We start from the raw sequence: 13,073 nt of genomic DNA on the forward strand, positions 1-13,073 counted from the left end.
ACAGAGAAACAAAAGGGATTATGAATGAAGAGAGAGAATGAGAGGGAATAGAATAACAACTACCAAGAAAAAGACGCTTGAAATTCTGCCACACAGCCAACGAATCCATGACTTCAATCTCTCTCTTTCCTTTTCTCTCTGTTCCTTTCAGGACCCGAAGATGCAGTGAAAGGAGATTCGAAGAGGGCTCATAATCTGCTGCTTCTTCTTCTTCCTCCAATTGCTAAGAGAGGGGCAGAGGGAGTTTAGTGAGAGAAATTGAGAGAGAAAGAGATGGGAAAAAGTATCAAATCCCCATCAAAATTTAAGAGAGAGAGTAGAGAGGCTATGACCATGAATTGAGGCTACGACAAGCGCAAAAGCGGCTGCATGTCATCTTCTTTTTCTCCTCTCTCCTCCCTCTCTCACTCACTCACTCACTGACTCACTCAAGCGTTACCTTTGCTTAATTACTTGGGCCTTAATTTTCCTTTTTTTTTTGTGGGTTCATTATTTATTGATTTTATTATTGTGAAATACTAAATTACTGTACTAACCTTTTTCTTTTTTTCTTTTTCTAGTTGTGATTTATTATTTGATGAGTATTTGAGTCAAAGGGAGAGAGGTTTCTCATACACACACTACTAAAGTATCATGGCGGTTCGAACATTAGACAACTAGTGTTTAAGTCAAGACCTTTTTCCATTAGGCTAGACCTTATTAGTAGTATTAGAGTTTTCATATGTCAAAGAAGAGCATCGAAATGTGACAACGTGTGATGTGTTAATATTGATTATTTTTTTTCAGAGTTGTCTATAATAATTTCTCATGAAAAGATGTACAAAGCAATTATGGTGTCGAATATGGGTAAATCTTCTCTGATGACCAAGCACAATAACAAACTAAATTAATATGGGGAGAAAGAGCATAAAGTGAAAGAGCAATCGAGAAAATTGTAATTTTTTTTGGACAATAGTTGGATCCTGACTAATCACGACATTCTCATCCTTATCACAAATAATATTTGTTACATGTGTCATTGTTTTTTTATTGAAAAAAAAAATTGTGATTGCATTTATAATTCAGCGAAACAAAAAATTTTTAGTCAAAATCAATTAATATAAACTTGCCACAAATGGCCATTACAATTACGGAGAAATCTAACACCAACATTAAGACAATTTTGTGTGCATTCACTAATGATCATGCATGACCGAAAAAACTCTGGCATAGGCATCCCAATTAAGATAGCAAACTTAGAACAATTAAACAGAGATAAAGCTTAAAAAAACCAAGTCAGAGCAATACAATTAAAAACTCTCACAAAAGAGAGGTGGAAAGCACTCACAAAGGAGAGATGAAAATTACACATAAAACTCAAAGAGAGTTTATGAGACTTACTCCAAAAATAAAGAAACTAAATCAGCCGGATTGCAACTTTGTTGTTACAAAGCCAACCCACTGTATGTAAGCACCAAAAGATAACAGATCCGCACCAATTGACTTTCCTTTTTGAGTAGATACAACGATAAATGATAGATCCACAAAGATCTATTATAGAATTACGCCATTGTTTCTAACATTTGAATAGATGCTTGGTTGTTGAGCTAATAAATGCAAGAATTTTTTATTTTTTATTTTATAATATAAGCGATGGTGGACAAGAAGGGGAATCAAACCTTGGACCTTACTTGTAAGGGTAAAGACTCTTAATCACTTGAGTTACAAGCTCCTTATAAATGCAAGACAAATTCGACATGTGTAATTATGTTGTTAGGCTACATAAAGTTGTAAGGATGAAAATGTCCTTACCAACAAGGAACCAATTATTGTCTTCCTTCTTCCGATGGATTGAGGGAGGACCCAAAGAGGGCTATAATTGTCAATTCTGAAGTAACACTGAAAAACTCAGATGGATTCTGTTGTGTGCCAATAAGCCAATTGAATAGAATGAGAAGAAAGACAAGGGGGATGGATTCGTCAATGCATAAGGAGTGCCCCCACCCCACATATATGATATAAGTGTCAGATAAGGCAAAGGGTAGGGTTGGTTATGCATCATTTCTTAAAGTTTGACAGTTTGTTCGCTAACATATAAAATTGTACAGTAAATCAATGATAGTGCTCCCCATGCCAACCCTAGTTTAGCAATGGTTGGTACCAATCAAATATCTCTCTATTTTGCCCTTCTTAATTCTAAGCATCTCTTATTTAATGGCATGCTATTTTGTGATGTGTTTCGTGATTTACAAAGTGGACTTGTAACTTATGTAATTGAACTTTCACTATCGCATTCAAGGTCATGTGTTTCGTGATATCATATTTATTTCATTAAATATAACACTAAATTTTTAGCATTGACAAATTTGAGTATTAGTTCCTTTATCACTAAAAGACCAAGAAAACTATAAAAATTAGATCTAAGTTCCTTGTGCACCTTTAAATTTTTTTTACAAATTCTTCAAAAGTTCAATAATTTAGAATGTTGTAACTTTCATCAAAATATAAAGTGCTTCTTGAACAAGTACATGTGTTGAGAGTGTATAAAAAGTTTGTAAGTATTTTTGAATCATAAAAGCCTTGCTTCTCTAGGAATCACTTCCAAGTGTTTCTTTCATGCTTGGATGTTTAATAAAAATTTCGACGATCTTCAAATGAGCATAAGTGCTTCTTACAAAAGCAGTCATAAATGACTTTTTTTTAAAAGCACTTTTATGACTTAGAATTTTTCTACCAAATGCTATCAGAAACGCTTTCGACATAAAGCCATTTCAACATTTCCATAAGCAGTATGAAGCATGACCTCAATTTAAGAATACATTTCGTGAGCTTAGTAGTTCTGTTGCAATCATTGTTTACCTAAATTGATTGCAAGAAGTATCTGCTGACACTGATATGAATTATATACACATGCTGTAGGGGAAAAGGAGAAGATGGAGAGAGGGAGGGGGGTTTTATTTATATATGGTAATTATTGGTGGTATTGCATGGTGACAGATGATGCTAAATTTAGAGTTGATTTAACAGCAATGGATAAGATTGGATGCAGTGTCGTCTTCGCGTAAGTCATGTAAGTTCACGGCACGTAAACATGTTTTGCTTTTGAGGGCAAGGACGGTCGGTCGTGACTCGTGACTCACTTAAGCCATTATTATTATTATTTTTGAAATTACATAGGATTTCCCAACTTTTTCTTTTTCTTCTTTTCAAATTTCTCTTTTTATATGGCAGTTAAAATTTGTTTTAATTTTTAGAATATTGAGATCATATGTTATTATTTTATTTGTTTAATTATTTTTTTTTAAAAAAACTTTATTTTTCCAAAAAGTTATCATGGTCAATGTATTTGCTTTAAGGCTTAAGCGAGTTATTAACACGACACCCTTTTCTTCAAACAATAAAATTAATTCAACGATTAGACCTTATGGGTGTATGTGCGATCTAACATCTGAGGTTAATATTGTCATTTGAAGCAATTTTTTGATGTTGCCAACAATTTTTAGGTGCAAAATTAACAGAATGGGTTTTGTGAAAAGAATTTGACACCTCAGTAGATGTTTGTGTATTTTTAAAAGGCTTATTATCACAAAACATCCCTGAGGTTTACGAAACTATCAGATTGCATCCTTAATGTTTTTTTGTGTCACTTATGGTCCTCAAGGTTAGTATGTGCAATCACAAATGGTCCCTGACGTTAGGGTCTGTCAAAAACTCTGTTAGTTTGCTATCGTGGCATACATATATATCACAAAACATCCCTGAGGTTTACACATTTATCACAAATGGTCCTTACGAATTTTTTTTAAAAAAATTTAAAATTCATAAAATTTTGGTTTTCTTTTTAAAATTATTTATAAATGAAAAAACAATTTATAGAAGGATTTTAATCTTGAGGATCATTTATGAACCCTAAACCTTTAGTTTTTTTTTCATTTTTAAATTTTATGAATTTTAAATTATTTTTTAAAAACTTCATTAGTTTGTTGATGTGGCATATATATGGAGTCCACATCTACAATAATATAGTGTCACATGTATTTAAAATTTAATATATATTTTAAAATAATTATAATTCATAAAATTTTAAAAAGAAAACAAAAATTTTATGAATTTTAAATTAAAAAAAATTTCGTAAGGACCATTTGTGATAGGTGTGTGAACCTTAAGGATGTTTTGTGATATACATATATGCCACGTCAGCAAACTAACGGAGTTTTTGACGGAACCTAACGGCAGGGACCATTTGTGATCATGCATGCTAACTTTGAGGACCACGAATGACAAAAAGAAACATTAAGGATGCAATCTGATAGTTTCGTAAACCTTAGGGACGTTTTGTGATAATAAGCCTTTTTAAAATTTAAAGGGATTTTGTGAAAACACCAAACTCAAGAGGTGTTAGTTTAAATAACTCAGCACAAGGTCACATTGTCAAACTTTTTGTTTCAACTTCGAAGGCAGCTGATCAAACACCACATTGACCCTAATATCGTAGAGTCATATTAGCTGGGCTTGATATTAATACAATATTTTCTCTCAACAAACCTTACAATACAAACTCTCTCTTGACTAATATAGTGCTAATCCAACAAACCCTCAACTAATCCTAGCCTAACTGATGTTTAACAAACCAACCATAGTGCCAGCTCATCAAGTTGACTTCGTCAACTTATATATGGATTCCTATCAGGGCTGGATGTGATAAAAACTTACCTCCTCTTTCCAAGAACATCACAAGGTCTTGAAGTTATGAATATCCAGAAAGAAAAATAAAAAAAAAGGTTACGACATAGAATGGGCTACACAAAGAACAATGGAAAATTCTGCCCGGTCGGTCCGGTTAACCGCACCACGTTCACCCCTAATTGTATGTGTGGTACCATTTTCATACAAATAAAGCTGAAAAAATATTAAGTAGAAAATTCTATGCTTCCCATGATAAATAATAAGAGGATGGTGTTTCATCATGTTTCACCATATATATATATATATAGACAATCGAAAACCTTTTTGATATTCAATTGTGTCTTATGAAATTTCTTTAAGAAAGTACTAAAATTTCAATAATTCAATTGAGTGGTAAGATGATATAGGATTCAAGTGATTTTTTGTAGAGATGATCTTTGAATGAGTATCTACAAAATAGACGGTTTGGATTAGTGAAATACAATACGTAGTAGGCTCTGCAAAAGTGACCCTCAAATAGGCTAATTTGAAAAATCTCTCAATAAAAACTATATATATATCCAAACCTATGTCTCATGTGCAATAACATTATTGAGCAGTTGAAGAATTGAAAGATAAACTATTTTATTCTTTTCAATTATATATTTGAGAAAGAGACGTATGCCTAACAAAGCCATCAAAAGATTAATTATTGGAGATAAGGGGGAAGGAGATGCGCTAATTGGGCGCCGACAAATTAAGATTTTGTCATAAAAACTCCATACGAAATGGTTGGATGAAATTAAAGAGGTTGTGAATATTCAGCTATGTTTGTTTTCTTCTGGGTGTTAGGAATCAATTATCAAACCGACTGCTTTGCATTCGACCAAAAAAAACCAAAAAATGCTTTGCCACATGGATTCCTAGAAATGGACTGGACGGAGTGATTGGTGTGGTAATTATACCGGTTGATCATCTACTCAACCCCCTCCGTCGTACAAGGATATTATTATTCAACAACTTTGCCCCCGGCTAGTATTGTATTCTAATTGTAACTTTTATATACATTATTGGTTCATTCTCGATTAAATTGAATTTTCACGGTTAATAGTTGTTTAATATAGTGTCTTTGTAAGCGGTCTTGAGTTCAATTCATGTTCGTCATTTCTTCGTAAGTTAACTTGGTTTTTTAGGGTTATGATAGACATGCACCAACCTATCTGTCAATAGATAAGATGAACTTTCATATGAGGAAGTATGTAAGTTTGATATACATTGTTGGCCTATTTTCCAACAATGATAAGATACTAATTCTCACAGGGCTAAGAGCATATCTTAGTTTTTAAAATGTCTTATTTATAATGTCTATCTAATAGTTTAGAAGCCTTATAAAAGAAGTGGACGCTTTAACACAATGTCTTCAAGTATAATTTTTGGTTGAGAAATTAAAATTGAATGTTAAAAGGTTTGTAATTTGTAAACCCCGAATAATGCAAATTATACAATTTAGCTATGAATTTAGTGGTATTTCTCTTCTTTCTCGGCATTAAAAAGGCCCCAAATTTGAATTCTCATCTCTCATTGATTAAAAAAAATTACTTGAACATTAAGAGAAAGGGCAATGGTCAATGAGGTCCAATCCAATGAAAAATAACCCTAACTTGCAAACTAATAATCTTAAATTTAGCACCTTGACAGTATGTGTGAGAAAACTCCCCTCTCCAATATTGATGGTTGACAGAGCAGGGGCAATGGTTGCACTAGCTTGACTGCTAATATTGGAGTGTTATTAGTTCGATTAGGTATAGATAATGTTTAGAATAAATTACTCCTTGGAAAAAGTAGTCACCTGCACTTTAATTAAAGCCACCATGTGTGGCCTTGTAAACGAACCATATTTGCATGTTACCTTCACTTGCGGAGACCCGTTGCACTTTCACTGCAACATGGAGTTTAATATTAGTTACTTCCTTCCCGCAGACAAGGTGAAAAATATTAACACCACCATGCTGGACGGTAAACTGGTAATTTCCAGTTTGCTCTGCACTGAAACTGCAGCTGGTAAAGTAAATAATAATAATAATAGGAACAAAAAATTCATTAAACAACAACAAATCCACTACCTCAGCCACTTGGAGGAGCAAAATGGTTTTATATTTGTTGTTTCCTTTCATCTATGTGGTCCTTGTAGACAATTAATTAATTATTAATTATGAAATGATTGCATGGTTTCATGGGAATGGCAATTGCGTTCTTGTGTGTGATTCTGGGTTGTAATGATATTACAGGATTATTCAATTTCTCATGTGTACTTAGAGACCAGCACTGCCGACACTGTTGCCATTGGTATAATATGTATGGACGACGATGATGTTGATATTTCACACGTTTAAGAATATGACATCAATAAATATCTACTTATATTATAACATGTGAACGACAAAAAAGAAAAAGAAAAGGAGGGTTAGTGTATGTCCATAAATGATGATAAACTATTATCCATAAGAGTGTGTAAAGAATCATTGAGAGAGACCATCAAAGTGAGTGGCGATTACTCCATTTATTTGCTTTTGGCTAAAAGTGCATACAAGACAACATGATCAAGCAAGCAAACAGTTTCTTGAGTGCACTAGACGCCAGCTTTTGACAAAAGAATATCATTTTTTTCGGTCCAAGCCTTCAAATTTTTGAGAGCTTGACGGCAGGGCAAGCTCTTACTTTGACATTTTCTATGCATTAGTTCATTTTCTTTAATTACCTCCATTGCCCTAGAGCTTGACACTACAAAAGTCTCATTTCCAAATAGTCCGATGGTGATGTTATTTATTAAATTATTACACTTACCAAAACACACCCTGAATTCCAAATACAAATTAGACGGGTCAATTTTGGTACAAAGTTCAGACTCAAAGCCAACAAAGTCATTATGGTCATGCCGAAGTTTGGCAAAAAAACAACCTCCCTGTGTTCACGCCTCTCTTTAATCAATGATTAAGTCGATGAATTCTTTTGGCACAGCCTAATTCATGAACGTAGACAGTTCCTAGATCCCCCAAGAAGGATATTTAATTTCTGGTTTTAAACATAGATTATGAGGGGCTGCAGGTCCTCATTACTTGAGCAATAGCTCACAGGCCCATTCAATTTGGTCTTATCCAATGTCAAACCAACCAGTAGTTAGCGGGCTCGGCCTTGACCTGTATGAAACATGAAAACCCATTTCTTGCTTTAAACCATTTATTCAGGTAGTGAATTACCTCTTGCAAAAAATATTTAAAAAATGAAGAAAGAATATTAGTGAAACTTGTTTATACTGACCGAGCATTATTGATAAAGATCCAACGGTAGGATGACGATCATGCATGTCAAAAGCCTATAGTGAGCTTGGAATCACCTAACATGTGTTAGATTTCAGAGGGACAAATCAACGGCGCACTACTAGCAACATCGATATTATTCCGAACTTAACTACCTACATAGCCCAGTAGGTGTGGAGTTGTTATCACAAAAGACATTGGTGTCATTGGTATAGTTGAACCATTCATTATATGGTACGTATATTTGATTTTGTCAAGTTTTCGATATGAGACTTCATATTCTTCAACAACTTATCCTCTGTCGAACCACGTGACTACACCGAACCTCCCTTCGGAAAGGGACGAGGCATCTACCTTCAACATAAGGAAAGAGCACAGCTCCCCTTTAGCAAGTCACATGTCGTGTCGCTTTGACCAAGGCACCTGCAGTGCCGCTAAACATGAGGGATGCATGTCGTTATGACAAGTGATTCTACTAGTATGACATTGAAGAAATCACAAGAGGTGCCTCCCACTCCTTGCCTATAAATAAGCACTCACTCCAATGCACTAGATAATAGTTAATTTGTAAGTGTATTGTTACTTTGTCGAATCAACTCATCAAATCACATTTGTGCTAACCTAAGTATTAATTGGAGTACTTTTGGCCGGTACCACATCGATGCCAAAATTCTTACCGTGCTTCTCTTTCCTACAAATCTCCGCATCAACTGCCGAAGGAAGTCCCCGACCGAAAGCAGACTTACTTCAGTTTAGTTCCATTTTTGGAGATCAACAAAACTGATGCTATAAAGAATAGGTAAGAGTAAAGCTAAGTGAACAGTATTTACTAATCTCATCCTTAACTTCATCTTAATTATTATCAGTTTCTGTTCATAGAGTTGTAACCCTATAAATACATCTAAACCTGAATCCATCAAGCTTGCCCTAAAATTTTCCATTTGTATTAAGAATTCCTTATTTACTTCTATTAGAAATATAGTAAACAAAATGGATGGTAAACCTGGTTGAATTCATCTTATTGAAAGTATGAATATGTATAAATTATCATATGTACGTCATACACCATGTGATATGCCGACATAGTTTATCAAATTAACCTAAATTATAACACGTATACTATAACTAATATGCTATGTTGAATTTAGGGTATCGTTCCACATCGGCATGCATGTCACCATGTTGGCATGTCACAGTGGTGTATGAGATAGACAGAAGGTTTTCGATCTCAGTGGCAAGTAGTTTTTTTGAAATATATTGATGTAGGGTGATATATATGGCCAATTAGGAATTCGCACTCAAGCAAGTTGCTTCACACTAAAATAGCCAGCATGTTATTGTTTTCGATCTTTCAGCAGCAATCCAGCAAAGTAGCAAATTCAACCTTATGGGATCAACAGAATGTCTAGGATTTTTTTCCTGTTTTATTATTTTGTTTTCAAATTTTTGATAGTTTTGTTATTTATTTATGAATATTTAAGAATTGTTCAAGAATATTGGGCCTTTGTATGTTTAGAACTAAATGCAATTCATGCACCCTTTTCGTACTTGGAATTATAGTAGAGTAACATGCATTTGATATGTATACAAATGGGAAAATGCAAATGTCTGCTACCCCCGCCATCTACTTCATTTTTCTTATCCATCGGATCTCTGCTATTCTTCAACGATTTTCTTCGCATGAATGTTGGAAACTTAATACAAAACACTACACCAAAGATATATACAGGTTAAGCAAGACGATCATTATCCGAATCGAGCTTATGGAGAAGTCATGGTGGCAATGACAAATTACTGGAGGTTTTTATTCCAAGTAGATGAATAAGCAAAACAAGTGTATGAATTTGCCTAGACAAAAGATATCATCAAAAACTTATAGCAGCTTGCCAAACAAAGGCCGCCTGACATAATTATTGGCCCTAGTGGCAGGGTTATGACTGGTTTTAGATTCGACATATTTACTAATGCATTGTTGAAGTTGATGCTCATGAGGTGGCCATGGTGTGTCAACTTTACTAATTAAATTATCAGAAAATATAAACCCTGCCTGATGAAGATGCCGTTGGGTGCATCAACTTGCAAGATTTGCAGTACTTTGTTGTGCTGATGCTTTCATTTGGACTGAAGAGGGACCTCATCAATGGCTAAGTTCAATAATCCAGGAGATAGAGATGTACTGCACCTTTTTATTCTTGTCACTTATCTATCTGTGATGTTGGTTTGTTTGGAATGCGCCTTTAATTAAAACTCTAAACAATATAAAAAGTAAACGAGACTTGTCTTCTACTTTGATTTTAACTTATTCCTTGTCATTAACACCAAACTTGGTCATTTCATTTGGAAACAGACAATATCTCATGATCTAGTCATTATAATCTTTTTATTCCTCTCTCTCTCTCTCTCTCTCTCTCTCTCTCTCTCTCTCTTCTGTACATTAATTCCTTTGATGAAGCACTTTTCTAGCTTTGAGACATCACTCATCACAACAGCATGCAACAACAACAAACTTCTCATTGGGTAACTTATCAGCCTTTTTGAAGAAGGCTTATCCATGTTGCCCTAGTTTAATTGGCAAAGAAGTACACTTGCATATATCTTGACATGCACCCTCCTGCCTTAGTTTGAAGTTTCTCCATTTAATAAATTAAATGGAGATCCAGTGCTAAATGTTGGAGGCACCATGACTGAAGAAGAAACCTTGAACCTCTTACTCCTTGACCCCTCCTCACTATCATCATCACCAACACTAATCCTACTGCCCATCTGATTATCTGGGCTATCTATCCACCCCATAATTTGGTCCATAATGTTCCCTTCCCCAATTTCAGACCCTTCTGAGTCCACCCCGGCTTGCCTGAACCCGTGAGCCCACTCCGCACTGCAGTCTGAGATACTAGAGCTTTCCCAAGAGGAAGGCTCAGTACTAGTACTACCTTCTCCGTTATGAGGCACAATGATGCTAGGCTGCACCACTTTCTCGATGTTCTTCATATCAATTGAAGGGTTTATTGGGTTTTGGTATTGGTATTTCCTGAAGTGGAAAATACTTGCAAAAGTGAAGTGATCACTCACCCTACTCTTGGATGACTTGTTATGATCACTACTCCTAGCCATGATGCTTTGGAGGTTCTTGCTTAACTTGGCCTTCAAGGAAGAGAAGCTAAGCCCCCCTGTGCCGCCATGTCTGCCATCAGACCCCAACATAAAGCCCCCATTGGAAACAGAGACCAATGGACTTGAGTTGGGGTTCGTAGCAGGCCCTGGAGACACAAAGTTGGTACGTGCGTTTTCGCCACGTAGGGCTCTGGCAGCTTCATCATAAGCTCTTGCTGCTTCTTCAGGTGTGTCATAAGTGCCTAGCCATAGCCTCACATGTTGAGATGAGTCCTTGATCTCAGCTACCCATCTTCCAGACGGCCTTTGCCTAACCCCAACGTACCTTCGAAGTGCGGTTTTCGTAGTTGACGGGGATTTGGTTACCATGGTTTTGTTGTTGGTGGGGCGGCTGGTTGCAGTTGTAGTTTTTGTGAGTACTTCAGGTCCTGCCATTCACAACACAAATTTTTAGCTAGGGTTTCTAGCTAGGAGCTCGTGTAGTATTGGAGCTTTGATTAGGCTTTTCTCTAGAGTAGCATGTGAAAAACACATGGGGTTGGGTTGGCACTATATATAAGGTTTGCTCCAAGAATTGATGAATATTAGTTTATTATAGGCATATACCCATGTTGGAATAAAAAAAATCACATTGGAACGTGGGATTAAAAAAAAGGTGGGGGGAAGTTTGGAAAAAGGTGGGGGTCTCCAACCAATGAAAATGTTTAAGTGGGTTGAGTGGCTCCTATTTTTGGGGGAGTTGGTTATTCATTTTTTTAATATAAATATTCTGCATTAAAGAGAAATAAAAACAGATAGCAGGACAGAAAAGAAGGAGAAGACGACAGAAGAAGAAAATTGTTGCAGAAGGAAAATTGCAGGAGCACAAATACAAGAGGAGACATTTTCACAGGTATATGGATCCTGTCAATTAATTCTTGTTGGGTGGCAACCCTCAAATTATTTTCTTGGATGATGAATCCATATTGGGTGGCAACCCTCAAATAAAACTCTTGGATGATAAATCCATAATGGGTGGCTATCCTTAAATCATGAACAACAAATCCATGAGAGAATTCCTTTTTAACAAAGCTCTGCCGAGCAAAAGGAAATCCTTTGAAATGGAAATGGTGTTTGGAGGGTTAATTCAAAAAAATGTACAGAAAAAAAAGAGCGTGAATTACCTCCTGGGATCTCTCACCACTCCTCTCCATCTCTGCTTAAGAAGGCCTTTATTTTTCTCTCTGAGCAAACTACATCAAGAAAAAAAAAGAAGCAAAGGATGTTAGTCATGAAGAAAAGAATAGGCAGAGAAAAAAATGGAGATCTGTAAAAAAAAAAGGGGAAAAGCAAATAGAGGCCATGTTTTTCTGTCACAACCTCTCTCCCTCTCTCTCTCTCTCTCTCTTAGATGATCCTCTTGTTGGGCACACATCACAACAGACAAAAAAATTAAAGCAGGAAAATAGCCACTAAAAAAAAAGGGGAAAGAAAGTGGCTAAGCGCCACTTCGTGGGTGTTGTTGGGTTAAAGGGAGAGAATGGTGCCAGCCAAAAGAAAACATGGGTATAAAAAAAATAAAAAAAAGAAGCAGAACTTGGGAAGGGCCACGTTGCAAATGAAATGGCTCACTATGCCGTTGATTGTTGGGATGCTGAGATTGAAAGTTCCTATGGCTGGATTGAGTGTGTTGGTATAGCTGATAGATCAGCATATGACTTGCGTGCTCATTCCGAGAAAAGTGGCGAAGCACTTGTGGCTCATAATAAAATTTCCAGAACCAAGAGAAGTAGAGGTATTGGTTATATCTCCAGTAAAGAAAGAGATCGGCCTTGCTTTCAAAGGGAGTCAAAAGAATGTAGTTGAAGCTTTGGAGTCCATGAAAGAAAAAGAAGCTTTCGCATTGAAAGCTGATTTATAGTTGAAAGGGGAGGTGGATTTTTATGTCTGCACTATGGGGAAAACCGTATCTATCAAGAAGAACATGGTGAAAATTTCAAAGGAAAAAAAAAACCAAAA

At 35.6% G+C, this 13,073-nt stretch overlaps 2 protein-coding genes across 2 annotated transcripts in view; both read right to left on the reverse strand.

Moving 5' to 3' along the window:
• The window catches only part of LOC117631984 (VIN3-like protein 2), a 7,742-nt gene extending 7,280 nt beyond the window's left edge, over positions 1–462 (reverse strand). Inside the window, exon 1 of the mRNA XM_034365346.1 lies at positions 64–462. The gene's annotated coding sequence lies outside the window, so the exon portion shown is untranslated. The remainder of the gene's footprint in view (positions 1–63) is intronic.
• A 10,115-nt stretch (positions 463–10,577) lies between these two features.
• LOC117630806 (ethylene-responsive transcription factor ERN3-like) lies at positions 10,578–11,510 on the reverse strand. The gene has a single exon (XM_034363631.1). It carries the CDS (start codon positions 11,508–11,510, stop codon positions 10,578–10,580), a length of 933 nt encoding a protein of 310 aa, XP_034219522.1.
• Positions 11,511–13,073: the final 1,563 nt, after the last annotated feature.

This window comes from Prunus dulcis, chromosome 1 (genome assembly GCF_902201215.1).
Source record: "Prunus dulcis chromosome 1, ALMONDv2, whole genome shotgun sequence".
Lineage (NCBI taxonomy): Eukaryota > Viridiplantae > Streptophyta > Magnoliopsida > Rosales > Rosaceae > Prunus > Prunus dulcis.

Bases quoted from the DNA above. Each gene is read 5' to 3' on its own strand.
- LOC117630806 (XM_034363631.1), bottom strand. From the start codon at position 11,510: ATGGCAGGACCTGAAGTACTCACAAAAACTACAACTGCAACCAGCCGC.